Here is a 16,476-nt window from a genome sequence, read left to right as displayed (position 1 = left end):
ATTAATTGACAAGTTTTACTTATTCAAGTGTCTAAAGCAGAGTGATTGAGAAATAACTTTCACTGTTTGTATCATTATATTTTATTTACTTATTTAGTTGATAGTGGAGAAAACTGCCACTATGTGATGCTGCTTGATTTTTTTTAAATAAAACATAATAACATTGAATCTTTGGCTAAAAATCCAATGCCAAAAGTAGAAAAATCATTAAATTTCAGACAACTGAAGTAGTACTTGCATTTTAGTAATCTGTGTGGTTGCACGCTGCTCAATGGCTCCGCCTTCCGAGTTCAACGAGAAAGGTAAGAAGGATAAGTGAGAGGCTATTATATTGAAAGATTGATGTATACTAGGCTGATATAATATCCTAAGCAATATAACGTCAAACAATGCTTGTAACCTCCACATTTGATGATTTATAATTTTTAATTTTTTACTACTAATTGATGTGATTTTATACTTTTGGGTTGCCACTGTTCATGATGAGATACTGTATTTATATAGGTAATGATTTTTCAGTTACATGAATTTTTTGGCATATCATCCATACTTCCTTGTTATGCTATCATGCTTTTATGTTGCAGGTGTAGTCTGGGCGTTGGTGTGCAGTCTTGGTGACATGTGCGCTGATGTACGAGTTGCTGCCCAAACTTCACTCTGTGTACTGGGGGCCCAGCAGCCCAGGCCTGTGCTTCGTGCTCTGCTACTCACTTGCATGCAGCAGCCTCCACCTGCTGTCAGTAAACTTCTCTTGTCAACTTGCCTCTCATCAAGTCATTCATAGAAATTCTCATCAATTTCAGCTTGGATGAAAATGTTCCTAACTTCATATAACCTTCAATTTTGAGTTCATTATAAATATAACATGCTTGTCTCTTGGAATACACATTTACTGAGACCTATGCCTGTTCTTGGATCAATAATTTTGTAGCTGGTTTAATTGGCACTAAAAAGACAAGTTATGGTAGTTTGTAAATACTTTTATCTGATCATGTGAAGCTCACACTCAATGCTCTGAACTGCCAGCCAAATGAAGCCAGTGTATACGTACTACATTAGAATTTTATGGCCAGCTTGCCTCATTAGAAATTCTATAGTAATCTGTAAGCATTTAAATGCTATATAGTAGTAAGCATTAATGTGCATATGTATAGGTACCGGTACTCTCATAACTTATTTGTTAGTTCTAAATTCATCATTAATTTTTGTAAGATAATGTGGGTTTTATAGGAAAAAATTTCTATTAATGATCAGTGAAATAATTGACTCTTGAAGAAAAATGTGAAAAATTGCCGTCATCGAGGATTGGACAAAAATGTTGCCCATCTGAGCCTGTAGCTAAATGCAACTTTCAAAATAATTAGAGTTTGCATCTCTCTTCCCTTCCAACCTTCATGTCCCAATAAAGTTATCATTAGAAAATATAATTTATTGATACTAATGTGAAGAATTTAATTTAAAATTTGGTTTGTCTAAGTTTTATGCAGAACACTTATGTTATATCCCTTTTTAGTCTCTTACTTGCTAGGTTCCTGTGATTTCCTAAATGTACAATAAAAATCCTATATCCTGTCATATGTCTGTCCATTTCCGATGCAGCCTGGTGTCCTTGCTACTCTGATGAGCATCAGTCAAAAGGTGATGGTGGACTGTGCAAGCTCAAACAGGGATAAAACCAAAGCAGGAAATGCAAGCAATAAAATGAATGTGGTTAATTCTTCACAACAAGATGTGAAAAATGCGGGAGGAATTTCATGCAAGTCAGGCCTGGATGAAAGCATTCTCAAGGACTGGCTGGCTGAGGCTGTCCACCAGCTCACGCGTACCGCTGCCACTAACACCACAAGAGTGGCTGCTGATAATCTCCTAGTAACTATAGCTTCCAAACACAACTTCTTCCATCAGGTGCTGCTACGAATTGTGTAGTATTCTTAAGCTATGATCTCATCTCATAATTTAGATCATAATTGATCTAAAATACCTTCAGTCCAGTGGTTTTGTGGAATATTTGCTGAAATACTGTTCATTAAGCACATGTGTTTTTTCCCAATATTAAATTTGAATATGCTGTGCACAAAGAGATACATTAGAATTCACAATATTTTTATTTTATGAATTGAAAACAACTTTCAGGACTTCAGAAAAAAATTGTGAAGACTGATTCATGAATTTTTCTCATGGAACTGTTCATTGCAGGTTTGTGACGCCCTGTTAGAAGCCCTCGACAGCAGCAGCGTGAAGGAGATGGCCTGGCAGAGCGGTGTAGAGAGTCTAGGCAGCGTGTGCAGCAGCTGTGCTGTGCAGAGTGTCACTAAAGTCCCACAACTTTTCAAAGCAATGCACGATGCAGGCTTGAGTGCCACGACAGACCAGGCACGAGCTGTGATTGCTGCTACGGTTACTAAGCTGTCCCAGACTGTGGCTGAAGCTGTGGCTGAGAGCGATTCCAAAGCTCATCATAACACTCTCAGTGGGAGTCCTTTGAGGGAACAGGAAGTCATTGATGACAACTCTCTCTTTGAGAAGGAAGATTTGGCGGAGAACAGCGAGCTGCTTGATGCCAATAGCGAGCTCGGCGATGATTGTGAAGCTCCGTTTGAGTCTTCAGGGCCAGAGGCAGGAGAGTTGCTGGTAACCTTAGAGGAGGAGTTAAGGGCGGCTGAGAAGAAAGACAATGAAGACAATCAGCGGCTACCGGCCAGTCCATTTAGTGAGGATACGAATGAAGTGAAGCCTCGTGCAGATTCACTTGTTTGCTCCGACTCGACTCCCGAGGATGGCCTTCCTATTGACTTGAATGTTGATGAGTTGCCACCTGACCCACCAAGCGTGAGCGAGGTTAGTAGAGGTGTAGCTGTCGCTATTCATCACTACACTGAACAGTGTGACCTTATTGCTGACACCCTAGTCTCCCAGTGGCTTAAATCAGGAAACACGGACCTAAGAAACGAAACCATTGCTGCAATTGGTCACATTAGTCCTCTCCTCAGCCGCGAGAAGCTAGAATCTATCACACCGCCTGTAATAACGACTATCATTGGTTTGTATAGGAAAATTTCTCTTCCCTACAACCTGACATCAACACTGGCGCAGCTTCTCGCAGCTGTTATCCAGCAGGAGGCCCACGAATGTCTCAAAGTGAACCTCGACCTCATCATGGGGGCAGTGCTAACGCAGGCCAGCGTCGCTCCCTGCTACAGCGAGCCCACGAGTGTAGGTAACCACAGCGAAGCTCTGCGATGTTGTCATCTCATAGCGCAGGTATACCCTGCTCAGATCGGCGCTCAGTTACTCATGAGACTTGAGAACGCGAGTCATGTGCAGCGCGTGGCTTCTCTCGTGGTCACCAAGCATCTGGTGGGATGCAAGGTCTTGTCTGACGATATCATCTCTGGCACCATACGGCTGCTGGGGCCCATACTGTGTGACTCCAACACTCGTGTGATCAGAGCTGTTGCTCAGCTCATACTTGAGCTTTGTCATAACGGGCACCTGGACGATACCTCGGCCCCTGCGCTCATCACGTACCTCGTCAGGCATAGCGCAGGTGCTGGTACCAACCTCCTGACTGGCACCCGGGGGAGTCTCAGTGGGGGACACGTGGGCGAAGAGACCGTGGGTGACACTTGTAGCCGCGCCCTCTACCTCCTGACGACCACAGTGCCATGCGCTCACCCGCTCCTGTGGCCGCGACTTCTCACGTTCATTACAGGAGTTGACTACGAGTCCAGCCTGGCGACGGTGCTGCCGTGCGTGTCTCATCTCATCTCGCAACCTCACCACAGCCCGACCGTGTTGCCTCTGCTGCCATTACTGCCTACATTGATGGGCTGCGTGACGTCACAAGTTCTGCTGACGCGGCTCCTCGCCTTCTGTGCCGACCCTTGCATGCATCCGCCCTTGGGAGGCGCGGCCCTCGCTATACTGGCGCCCCTGGGAGGCCATCTGAGCGACGCGCTGCAGACGCAGCAGTGGAGGGAGCAAGTGGACCAGCTGCGACGCACGTGTCTCAGCCTCGCTGCTAACGAACAAGACGCAACTGCATTGCAGGTGAAGCGCGTCATAATTTGTCATAATTCATTTAAAAATTCATCTGTGATTACAGTCGTCAAGTAATTGTAAATATGTGGCTTTATATAAATCTCCCAAGACTCGATGAATCCACAATTCTAACTTTGAATTTAATAAAATAATTTTGAAATGAACTAAGATACTTGTAATCAAATATTATAAAATTCACTTCAACGTTTTTTTTTATGCTGAATGCCGAGTAGTAATTTTATGATTTCGTTCGTCACATCGTTTACATATTCTGTATGTATTTTTTTTCTCGTTTCATTTAACTGTCCCGAGCACTCAAAATTTACCATTAATAATTGTACGTGCCACTCTAAGCATACCAGCTTGGTGCTAATTAATTTACTTGCGTGAGGTGTGGCAAGACACGGTGCGGGAGCTGCTCAGCCAGACGCTGGCCGCCATGTCCGACCCTGGCTTCACTCACGGCCTCATCTCGGCCATCGTACGGCTCTGACAACTCTTCTAATTATATATGAAATTAAAGCTAGAATTTAATTATTTAGACCTGATGACGTTACCTAATTGTATATGAAATTATAGCTTTATTTTAATTATCTAGACCTGTAACGTTACCTAGCTTATTGTTATTCAACACTTATGGTTTAATTAAGAACGATAGAAATCGTAAACAACATTCCTTGGTAAATTTTCCGTTGCTTTAGTTTCAGGATTTATTTAATTTTGAGATTTTTTATAACACAATATAGGTATTTCTTGCTGAACCTTTTTCTTCACTGGTATCTTGCCATCATAATTAAGTGACTTGTGCCATCTGATGTGTATTCGTAATGAAAGAAGTTATCTTGTTGATCTGTTTTGTTTAGTAAAGAAGGAGGTAAAGTCATGACAAATATGCTGAGACGAGGTAAATATTTTGAAATTTGATAACTTTCTCTCCATGCGTCAGTGGCTGGTTCGGAGAATATCTTCTGTGACGGCTTCTATGCATTGTAATGATACTAGCAGCGCTATGCGCAGGAGGAGCTAATCTTGAAGTCTTCTGAAGACTTAAAAACGTTTACTTCGATAACTATTTTAATTTTCATTGACTTAAATCCTATTACTTTCCGGACAACCTCTATGTTTTACTCGCTGATCGTGGTGCAGTACATAACTCTGTTTAATTGTCACGTTTATTCTCCCTTGAGATGACAGCTTGTCTGCAGTAACGTTTATTGTTCGCAGATAAGCGAAGTGACGCGCGACACTGAGAGCGAGCGCCGGCTGTTCCTGCTGGGGGCGCTGGGCGTCGCCCTGCGTCACTCCTGCGACACGCGCCTCGTCACCGACACCCTGAACACCGCCCTCGCCCTCACCAACCACAAACTTAGTGCTGGTGAGTAGGCTCATGCTAGTGCTGGTGAGTAGGCTCCGGCTAGTGCTGGTGAGTAGGCTCATGCTAGTGCTGGTGAGTGTCATAGCTGCTCATGCTAGTGCTGATGAGTGTCACTAAGCTGCTATATTGGAGCTCAACAAGCTATATTCTTTCCAAAGATTTAGTTACTTTGGCCATCAGGAAATCCTATCGGCGGTGCTCGTTAGCAGCACAGTTTGTACACCAAACCGTTTATGCAATAGCAAGATGAAGAAGATCGAACATGCAATCACGTAAATATTGCTGTATGCCAATTAAGAAAAGCAGGAATTCACACATTAAAGCATTGGACTTCTCATGTACAAAACAAATTTCCCTAATATGCAAGCGGGCTAGGAATCCGAAAGCTCCATGCATGTTCGGGAACAATAATCTACAAATGATATTATTATGTTACCCCTGAGACGTATTAATCATAACTGAATTCTCAGTGAGTTAAGATCAGTCAGAGCCTGTACGATTTTATCTGTAGTTTATTTTTCAAATCAACAATGTTTGCTCATCGTGAATTTATATATTATCGGCATATAAACGAGCCAAAGAATTATACAAGACAATTTTTTTAATATTTATTAAACGTGCGAGCAGAGTACCATATAGATATATAATATAATAGGAGACGTATAACAGTATTATATGTGTGAGCAGACTATTATATAAACATATAATATAATAGTAGACGTATAACAGTATTATATGTGTGAGCAGAGTGTTATATAAACATATAATATAATAGTAGACTTATAACAGTATTATATGTGTGAGCAGAGTGTTATATAAACATATAATATAATAGTAGACGCATAACCGTATTATACGTGTGAGCAGAGTATCATATCGATATATAATATAATAGTAGACGTATAACAGTGTTATACGTGTGAGCAGAGCAGCAGAGTCTGGGCGTGTGTGTGGGCCAGTGTGCCGCCGGCCACACTGAGCTCGTGGTGGGACTGCTGGCCACGTGGCTCAAGGACGCTGACCACAAGAAGCTTCACTCCTTCATGGCCATGCTTAAGGTGCTCCAGACTTATAATGATCACGCTTGTACTTGGTAGACGTCATTGTAGTCTTGGCAAGTTAAGTCCATGTAAGGATGAACTTACGCACCTTACATTTTCTCATCTGAGCTATTACTGGGATTTGGCCGGGAACTTTTAGCTTTATTGTTGTTGAAGTTCAGCTATGCGAAGAACTCAAACCTGTAGTTTCGCTTCCACGGAGATATATTGTATTCTGTCTATATTGTCCAAAAACGAAATACATTATTCATTCTATAATAAGTTGTGGTTATTAAAAAAAGGCTTAATTTCCTGAAGCGTTAGGAGGAAGAAAGGCTTCTATATGCTAGAAATTGTTTATACCTTTAGTGATGCCGAAAAGAGCGTTAGCTGGGATGCACGGATGCTCAATTGCAGAAATAAATTTTTATCGACTGATAAATTCAATGTATCGACTGATATATTCATTGTAGTTCCCCAAATAAAAGGCTATAGCATGACAGATGTTATCCTAACGAGCTGTAATGCGGGCAGTCTGACAGCGGCGAGAGCAGCGCGTGTGTGCGGTGCAGCGTCGTGGTGTGTCTGGGACAAGTGTGTGCCATGACGCCTCATGCTGCCCTCCTACCGCATGTTGATGGCCCCATCATGTTGCATCTTCTTAACGTCATCAACAGCAATAAGGTGAGTCATGTTCCCTCAATTCTATTTTCAATATTGCAAGTGTGTGGCTGACAGTGTTTTTGCATTCACGTGCATATTTACGCATTTATGCATTAGTTCTTGTTAACTAACTTGTTATCTTGTAATTCTACTCTAACAAGGTTCACTGTGTTGCAGCACGNACTCCATCACCTCCTTCACTTCTGCCAACCTACCCAGTCTCGCCAGCATCGGGTCTTCTCGTTCCTTTAGCGCTGCGACTCTGCCTCTTCATCCTAAGAACAAACTTCTCGAACCAGCGTGAGGATTTGCTTAAGCAATCGATTCAGGTTGACCATTGATAGTTTTTGCTAGATTGGCTGTGTATTTTTTACCATTTATATGTGACTTGCTAGCATTATTTTCTAAGTCTGCACTAGAATTAGCGACCGATTGAGGTTGAACAATGATACTTTTTGCAAGATTCGCTATGTATTTTTCACCATTTACATGTGACTCTTCTAATTATTGCTAGCATTTTTTTCTAAGTCTGCAAAAAAATCATATTGGACTACTGGCATAATTAAAGAAATTGTTAATTTTGCCTTATGCACTTTTTTATATTCGAGCATGTATCATTTGGTAAATTTTTTATTTGCGCTGAGTTGTCAATTTGCTTGAATTAAATTTTATTGTAGGCATTCCACATTCAAGTTTGCGATGTTAGTTTAGTCGCCCAAATAAGACAGACTTCAAGAAAATACAATTAAACCTATATCCTATTGCACTTACGTTAGTACCAAGGCAGAATTTTGAGTCTTTTTGAAATGTTTACTGCATTAATGTTTGAGCTTTCTTTCATTAATAATAATAAGTGAACATCAAGACTATTTTTTTCGAATGCGTGCCTGTATAACGGTCACTGCCTACAGAGGCAGCGAGGAGGCGGTCGAGGCGGACGCTCTCACGGGTGAGGCAGGCAAGGCCTTCGCGCAGCTCAGCCTCCTGCTCAGGTGAGGCAGCTCAGCCTCCTGCTCAGGTGAGGCAGCTCAGCCTCCTGCTCAGGTGAGGCAGCTCAGCCTCCTGCTCAGGTGCTGTCTCTTATACACATCTAGATGTGTATAAGAGACAGGGTACTGGTCTACCCCATACCTCCCCCCAGGTACTGCCCTCCCCTCACTCCCCACTCGTTAAATACAGTAAAATCCTTCACATCACATCCAGGACGAGCCACGTCCCGTCTCATGTTCCGCTACGCCGCACAAAGCTTCGCAGTGAAGCCAGGACTTGAGGGGATACTTTTATATCTGAGTGTTTAATATTTTTTTTGATGCAAGTGAAGTGTTTTCCTGAACCCTGCCTCATTAGAAACATGTTATCTGATGAACAAGAACTGCTCTGCGTTAGTCTTTATTGTTATACTTGTGAACATATTGCTTCTGAGTATTAGTGTGCAGTGTTGATACTTGAATTAGTTTTAGATGGCAGAATGATTCTGTTTAAACACGAGTGGTTAATGACCAGATAATTCATTGATTTAAATTTTTAGGATCGAGCAACTTTAGATGACGTCGTTGCTTGATCAAAATTGTCTTTTTATTAAAAAGCCGTTTAAACAAGTCTTTATACTTGTATACATATACCATTATTCCTGCTCATTATTTATGTCCAGTGTTAATATATGTATCCCTACTCCTGGTTAGCATTAGTACGCATTGCTGAGACTTCTATGCATATTCCTGCTCATTATTCTACGCATTTCTGACACATCAATGCATATTCCTGCTCAGTATTCACATGTATTAATAGCACTTGTACACGTGCAGAGGTGTGAGCGAGACGTGGCAAGCCATCGGGTGCGACCCGCGGCTGGTGTGTACGGCGCTGACACACCTCCAGCAGGTGGTCGAGCGGACACACGCCTACACGCCCCAGCGCACACACACCGGACACACCGTTAAAGTTGCCGCCATACAGCCCCTTGCTGTGTGTTGTAATACATAGGCAGTTATTATTAATGCCTCTACTTCGCAGCCTCTTGCTGTGTTGTATAGTACATGTGTTATTCACCTCCGTACACACCAGCCCCTAATGTGTTATATGTCGTGCTGCTGTTGCTGCTGCAACATGTCGCGCTGTTGCTGCTGCAACATGTCGTGCTGTTGTTGCTGCAACATGTCGCACTGTTGCTGTTGCAACATGTCGTGCTGTTGCTGCTGCAACATGTCGCACTGTTGCTGTTGCAACATGTCGTGCTGTTGTTGCTGCAACATGTCGTGCTGTTGCTGCTGCAACATGTCGTGCTGTTGCTGTTGCAACATGTCGTGCTGTTGCTGCTGCAACATGTCGTGCTGTTGCTGCTGCAACATGTCGTGCTGTTGCTGCTTCAATGTCATCAAAGCTGTTTTCATTTATTGTTTTTGTGTTCATTTTCTCCGTTTTTCTGTAGTGCATTCAATATTCTGTTCATAAAAATCTTCCAATGTTAAAATATTCTTGCTGCTGGAATTGAATTAACTGTGTTTTAGCGCATTTTCTCATTTATGGAAAAATGCACTATTGTGCTCGCCATGTCCGTCTGTCTGTCTGTCCGTCCGTGACTTCACGTTTTCGTCGACGAGAAAATGCGCTCTCTGTCACTCACTGCAGTGAGTACTGAGTTATATTTTTTCTTTTATATTCCTTCCTAACAATTTTTATCTGCTGTATTATATACGAGTATAGTGCAGTATAGTATAGTATAGTGCAGTTCCTTGGACGCGATGATGATGCGATGTAGGAGTGATGTGCATCACTTACGAGTGACAAGATGGTGGTGATGTGATGTATGTGTTGGTGATGTGATGTTTGTGGTAGTGATGTGTCGTGTGGTGGCAGGCGCTGCTGTGTCTGGCTCAGCTGCTGCACAAGCTGCAGGCGACGGAGGCGAGTGGCGGCAGTTTTGCATCGCCGCCCACGGCCGAGGACGCCGCCTCTGGTGGGGGTCGGGGTGCTGCCGTGACGCCCGACGTGGGCGACGGTGCCGCCTGTGGGGGCGTGGGCGACACGGCGTGCACGACGCCCTCGTCCCTCGCCACCACCGCCACCGCGGGGCGGCCAGGCTCGGGGCGCGAGTCTCCTGCCGCCGCGACGCATCCCTTCGCTGCTGCCAGGGAGGTTGGTCACGGAGGGCCTCATGGGTGGGCGTGTAAGGCAGGCAAGAGGGCTCCGTGGGTGGGTTCTGAAAAATAGATGTGCCCCATGGGTGGGTTAAGAAGGAGTTAGGCCCCACGATATCACCCGGTAATAAGGAAGCGGGCCCAGAAACCAGGGAAGTGGGCCTCACAGGTGGTCCTAGGATGGCCTTGTGCGCCACCGATCTGGGGACCTGCATTTGGCCGTGAGGAGGGAATGATTCACTGGAAGAAGGCACTGTTGATGATTGTTCTTGGCACTAGATTCTGTATGTACTACACTTTCCCTCTATATTATGTATGAATGTGGAGTCTTATTCTTGTATGCATTATAAATGCTTTATTCTATAAGAGACTGTTTGTTAAGTTACAATTTTTTTGTTCTCAAATGCGATGAGATGTTTAGTTGCCTGTTGCCGCAGGCGGTGATGGGGTCGTTGCCAGGGCTGCTGGCGACGTTGTTGCCGCGGTATGGCAGTTATGTGGGGGTGCTGCCCCCCCTCCACCACACCCCTCTCCCCACCCCCGACCACGATCACGACCCCCCCACCAGAGCCACGTCCTCCTTCGTCCCCAACCCTGGCGCCGCCAACATCGTCCCTGCGAGGTGACGGCCACATATTATTTTCTCACGCATTTTTATCTCACTGAGCATGCGACAGGCCTTGAAATATCACTATTCCTGAAATGTTTCTACCTTTTTCTTGGATATTTTAGAAGAAATTGGATCACCTTATATTATATGTCAACTTCATCCCCAACAGTCGCAATGACATTACATTGTATTGTATAGTTTTATCCTAGATTGTCCGTGTAGTTCAGCTGTTCTTCGTGAAGCTTAGTGTTGCTTCATGTGGGTTGACGATGCCTTCCCTGCGATACGTTCATCTATTGGGGATTTTTTTTATTAAATTATTTACTGCGTGAGCTCGCCTTAATTTCAGATGCATATTAATGTAGTCTAGATTTGCATCAGTTAGCTGAAATTTCGTAATTCAATTCACTTGTTTAAATATATTTTAGTAACTGGTTTGACCTGAATTTATTTTAATGATGAATTGGATCGTAAAGATTAAATGCTGTTGTGTTGTTCAGAGCGTTGCTGGGGTGCCTGGCTGCGGTGTGGGGTGTGCTGGGATGTCCTGCCCTACGGCAGTGCCTCCTACAGGAGGCCACGGACGTCACGCACGCGCACAACCTCGACACGCTCACGCACACTCTCACCAGCACAGCCACGTCAGTCACGTCTTACGTTTTGTGATAACTTATCACGTGAACTCGCTTTAAAATTAATCCTTCTTCTGTTTTGTTCATGTATTATTTGTTCAAGGTGTAAATCAATTACTAATATGAATAAATCATACATACGTCATAACTCTGCGTTGCCCTGGTATCTGCTAGCAGTTTTTTTCATAATGATGAAGTGAAGATGCTCTATAGGCTGTACCACGACATCTCCCTCATGGTGATGCATGGAACGACTGCAGCCAGCTATTGTAAAGAAATGAGCTGTACAAATTTATGTTTAAATCTGTGTCGCATTTTGAAGTTTTTTTTCCTGTTCTCTGTACACTCACTCATATCACCAGCCCACTCACTCATATCACCAGCCCACTCACTCATATCACCAGCCCACTCGCTCATATCACCAGCCCACTCGTGTCACCGTCACAGCACTTCCCTCACGCCCCCCTCAGGCTGCTGGTGGGCTCGTGCCCTCGCCTGGTGGCGCCCCTCGTAAGTTCGCTGTCAGGACCTCACGCAGAGCGAGGCGAGCGAGCAGCGATCGCAGCGCTGTACAGTCAGCTCGTGTACGAGGCGTGTGGTGGTGACTACGAGACCTTGGGACGAGTCACTGCTGTGCTGCTCATGCTGGTACAGGACGTGTGTCCTGACGTGCGACGTCTCGCGCTCAGGGGCCTCGCGCACTACGCGCATCTCTATCATGACCAGGTGAGCGAGACGCATGCACTCACAGAACACGCTCGGTAATTTCTGTATTGGACGATATTTGATATTATCAAATGTCATTTGATATCATCATTTGATATCATCATTTGATATCATCATTTGATGATATTTGATTTGATATCATCATCTACGAAATTATGAGTATTAAATGATGTTAATTAGTATAAGGCTTATACATAATTCTTTTGTTTGCTGCAATTTTCAGGCGGAATTCATATTGGTTCTGTGAGAAGGGCTTTGCATTTCAACGATTACGTTTTTTTTAAACTGCGCCATGGTTGTTTCAATTGTTATTCGTGACGAGTGTCGTTCGCGTAAATCTTGCTAATTTTTTGTTCTTTTAGGACATAAGCTGTCCCGAGGTTTGCATTGTATTAAAAATTTTCTTCATTTAGTTGATATACACCCGGGATTGTGAATTCTTTCAGCAGAACAAAAATTCCTGAAAAACTCGTGTTTATGTGAATAAGACTCGATAAGTCTTACATCGCATCGTTTTGCACTGCATTGCTGTTGATGCAAGATAGTCAACACTGTTTGAAGTATCCGTGTGATGAGTGTGGTGGTTAGCATCGTTGTTCATCACATTGTATGAGCGCACAAACTCTGCGCGAGTGATACTCAGCAAGCGTTTAAATATTCATACTCACTGAGGTGGTGGTAGCCTAGTATCTTGTGTCTATGATGAAGATAACTTCTTGTAGCAAAGATAAGAGCGCTATTAGAGTTGTGTTTGTAGATATTTTCACTTCACAGCACGTCGAGTCTGTTTCTTTGGAGGCAGGCCAATTCCAAAAATGTGTTCGCCCAAATGTGTTCACATTGTGGAAATCCGGAATGTGTTCGCATTCATTACTGTAGATGCAGAGCCTTGTTGCTTAAATGTGTCTAGTCAATGTGTGCAGTGCATGATGTAACTTGATCCTTTTTCAATCTGAATGTTCCGCATTGAAGTGCACATTTGAAGTGTGTTGGCCTTATGTGTATCTGTCGTTTAAATAAAGTTCTACTCATCTTTTGGTATTGATTCGTATCATCCCGTATTGAGTTCTTATACTTTATTTTAAAATTTCCACTTTAAATGCAGTGCAACTCATGGTTATGCCGCGGCCTAACAGTTGCCCACGATTCTCCCTGCCTAACAGTACTCAGGATTCTTGCCCTAAATTTGCATTATCATTTCTTATGTAACTTTCTCGAATTTTCCATTTCTATGTACTAGGTACTATTTGAATGCTCATTCACCAGGAATCCTGCGATCAAATGTTCAGGATGCCGAGCGCAGTGCTATGCTTGCGTGTCGCTCTTTAGCTGATCAGTCTTCACTGATGGCGTTCCTGTTGTTTCTTTCTAGTGCTATTTTCCGCGCTGGTTCGGGGTGAGTAGTGCCACACTTCGCTGCTTTGCCCTCCTGTAGGGCGGCATCCTCTAGGGGCGGTGCCCTCTAGGGGGCTGGTGAGAGGGGATCCTTAGGGCCATGGGACCGGCAAGTGAGAGGTAAATTTTACCGTCGAGGGCACACAACTCGCCACTCAGCAGATACTAGTGCACTTACCTTGACACCCATCACTAAAAACTACCTATATAATACTTGTCAGAAGTACGATTTGTAGGGTTCACTATCCACATGATAACTGCGAAGGTATCGTTCAGTTATGTTTATAAAATAGATCGTTTTTATTGAAGGCCGGCGACTTAGGTGACGTGTCGACGTTATCAACATTAACGGTAGGGAGGCGGTAGGAATGTTGGCAGACACAAGTGAGAGGTCAAGTCTAGGGTGGAATGTTATGCAGGGACGGTAGGTGATAGGTAATGTCTAGGTAACATGAGCAGCTGAGACAGCGAGTGGTTTAATGGTGTTTTGTTATTTATTTATTTATCATTTATTTCATAAATAGGTTTTCTTCGTGAAATGAAAAGATCTTATTTCATTGCGCGGCATGTCACTCGCTAGTGATCTACCCGGTCGCCAACTGTACAGAAAGCTACCAGATATTTTCTTGAGGACCTAAGTTATAGCGCAACTCTGCTTGCCCCGTAAAGTTTATAATAATGCTTCACGTATTTTAGTCTCCTAAAAATCTCATACTTTCAGGAATCTGATTAAATCTCTGATTGGATGATTTCAAATTTAACATTTCTCATTGAGTTAGCCAAGTATTGCGACAGTCTTCTGCTTGCACCCTCGACTTGAATGTCCCAGTTCACGGAGCTGTAATGCATTTTTGGTCCCTTTCGGCTTTTTTTCGATTTTGTATCATGAATCAGGTAAAATATTCTGCCCGTTTCAAAAATGTAACATTCCTAAGAGTTAGATGCAACTTTTTTTATTTTAATGTTTCTTTTGCCAATGCAAGATGTTGATGCTTTGCTGCTGCCGGACTTACTCAGTTGGAGCTGCTTTTTTATTTTGCTTTGTTCTTTCTCATCGCTGGATTCCGGTGAATGAAATGAGCTTCTTCCTCATGAACAATGTGCATGTTTTCATTCGCATGCTTATTTTCACCCTTCATTTTTTTCAGCAAACATTATTGTAAGATTGATGCTGCTTCATTCGTGATTTGGTTGAAAAATGTCTTTCGTGTTGTGAATTCGTATTGCTCTTTCTAAACATTTTGTGCTATTATATTGGATGTTTTTCTTGTGCATGACTCTCTCAGGTGCGAGCATCTCCTAAGCTGATCTTGTCACAAGCACTACTGTATAATTTCCAGTAGAAATATTTTCTTCATGCAGGCACAATGTATAATTTTCCTTAGATATTATATTTTTGTCATTGTGCTGCATTTCTGCATCAAAACTATTAAGTTTTGTCTTTTATTTTCCTAACCTTATGTGTTGATCAGCCGCCCTGTTAAAACTTGCTGAGATTTGCAGAGTGGAAGCTGTTGGAGTATCTCCTGTTGCTATTGGCTGGAAAATTAGCTGGAAAATTTATAATCGATTGTTTCTCCTGACCAGAATAAGTTCACAACCAAAGTACAGACTACGCTATTTGTGTTGTACCTGCGTTGTCTTAATGATTATAATGCATTGAACGAAGTCCCAGGCTATGATGTCTGCAACTTGGGCACATGGCTTGCCGGACATGAGACTAAACTATCGCTTTCATACTAGAAATTAATTATTATAACTATTAGTATATACATTGCCGTATACGCAACACTAGTGGAATATTTGGCTTGTAGTATTGTGAGTGGTGGTAGTGGTGGTGATGATGGTGGTGATTGTGGTGAGTGATGATGGTTATGTATGGTGACAACACAACACGCGGTCACGTCAGTGGTGGTGATGTTAGTAGTTTTGATGGGGGTAGTGGTGATGGTTGTGAGTGTAATGCTGTCAGCCTGATCTGATGAGAAAAATTATTTAAATTCTATGTAAGTCTTGTATCCATTAGTATTGCGATGATATGTGTGAATATATTATGTTTATTGACAACATCACCAAGGACAAAATCATCAATGATAGCATCACCACAATATCATCACAACAATAGTTTCACCACAATATCATCACAACAATAACTTCACAATATCATCACAACAATATCATCACAACAGTAACATCACAACAATATCATCACAACAATATCATCACAAAAATATAACCACAACAATATCATCACAACAATAGTTTCACAATATCATCACCACAATATCATTACAACAATAACATCATCACAATATCATCAAAATATCACCACAATATCATCACAATATCACCACAATATCACCACAATATCATCAATATATCACCACAATATCATCACAATATCACCACAATATCACCACAATATCCACAATATCATCAATATATCACCACAATATCATCGCAATATCCACAATATCATCAATATATCACCACAATATCACCACAAAATCATCACAATATCATCAATATATCACCACAATATCATCACAATATCACCACAATATCATCAATATATCACCACAATATCATCACAATATCATCACAATGTCCACAATATCATCAATATATCACCACAATATCACCACAATATCATCAATATATCACCACAATATCATCACAATATCCACAATATCATCACAATATCCCACATTATCATCACAATATCACCACAATATCATCACAATATCACCACAATATCATCACAAAATCATCACAAAATCATCACAATATCATCACAATATCACCACAATATCACTGCAATATCATCACAATATCACCACAATATCATCACAATATC

General features: G+C 42.4%; 1 protein-coding gene across 1 annotated transcript in view; it reads left to right on the top strand.

Moving 5' to 3' along the window:
- The first annotated feature begins 33 nt into the window (after positions 1–33).
- Positions 34–16,476, top strand: part of LOC108666249 — a 20,604-nt gene continuing 4,161 nt past the window's right edge. The window contains exons 1-16 of the mRNA XM_018153085.2: positions 34–302; positions 585–736; positions 1,600–1,905; positions 2,197–4,050; positions 4,433–4,522; positions 5,266–5,416; positions 6,344–6,474; positions 6,991–7,175; positions 7,297–7,419; positions 8,031–8,111; positions 8,925–9,084; positions 9,976–10,254; positions 10,694–10,878; positions 11,367–11,507; positions 11,969–12,224; positions 13,597–13,620. Of these exons, the coding sequence (XP_018008574.2) occupies positions 272–302; positions 585–736; positions 1,600–1,905; positions 2,197–4,050; positions 4,433–4,522; positions 5,266–5,416; positions 6,344–6,474; positions 6,991–7,175; positions 7,297–7,419; positions 8,031–8,111; positions 8,925–9,084; positions 9,976–10,254; positions 10,694–10,878; positions 11,367–11,507; positions 11,969–12,224; positions 13,597–13,620 (4,149 nt within the window). The 5' untranslated portion in view covers positions 34–271. The remainder of the gene's footprint in view (positions 303–584; positions 737–1,599; positions 1,906–2,196; positions 4,051–4,432; positions 4,523–5,265; positions 5,417–6,343; positions 6,475–6,990; positions 7,176–7,296; positions 7,420–8,030; positions 8,112–8,924; positions 9,085–9,975; positions 10,255–10,693; positions 10,879–11,366; positions 11,508–11,968; positions 12,225–13,596; positions 13,621–16,476) is intronic.

Source organism: Hyalella azteca, unplaced genomic scaffold (genome assembly GCF_000764305.2).
Source record: "Hyalella azteca isolate HAZT.00-mixed unplaced genomic scaffold, Hazt_2.0.2 contig8261, whole genome shotgun sequence".
NCBI classification, from domain to species: Eukaryota; Metazoa; Arthropoda; class Malacostraca; order Amphipoda; family Hyalellidae; genus Hyalella; species Hyalella azteca.
The sequence above is the reverse complement of the archived record's forward strand: the minus strand, read 5'-3'. Positions and strand labels throughout refer to the sequence as shown.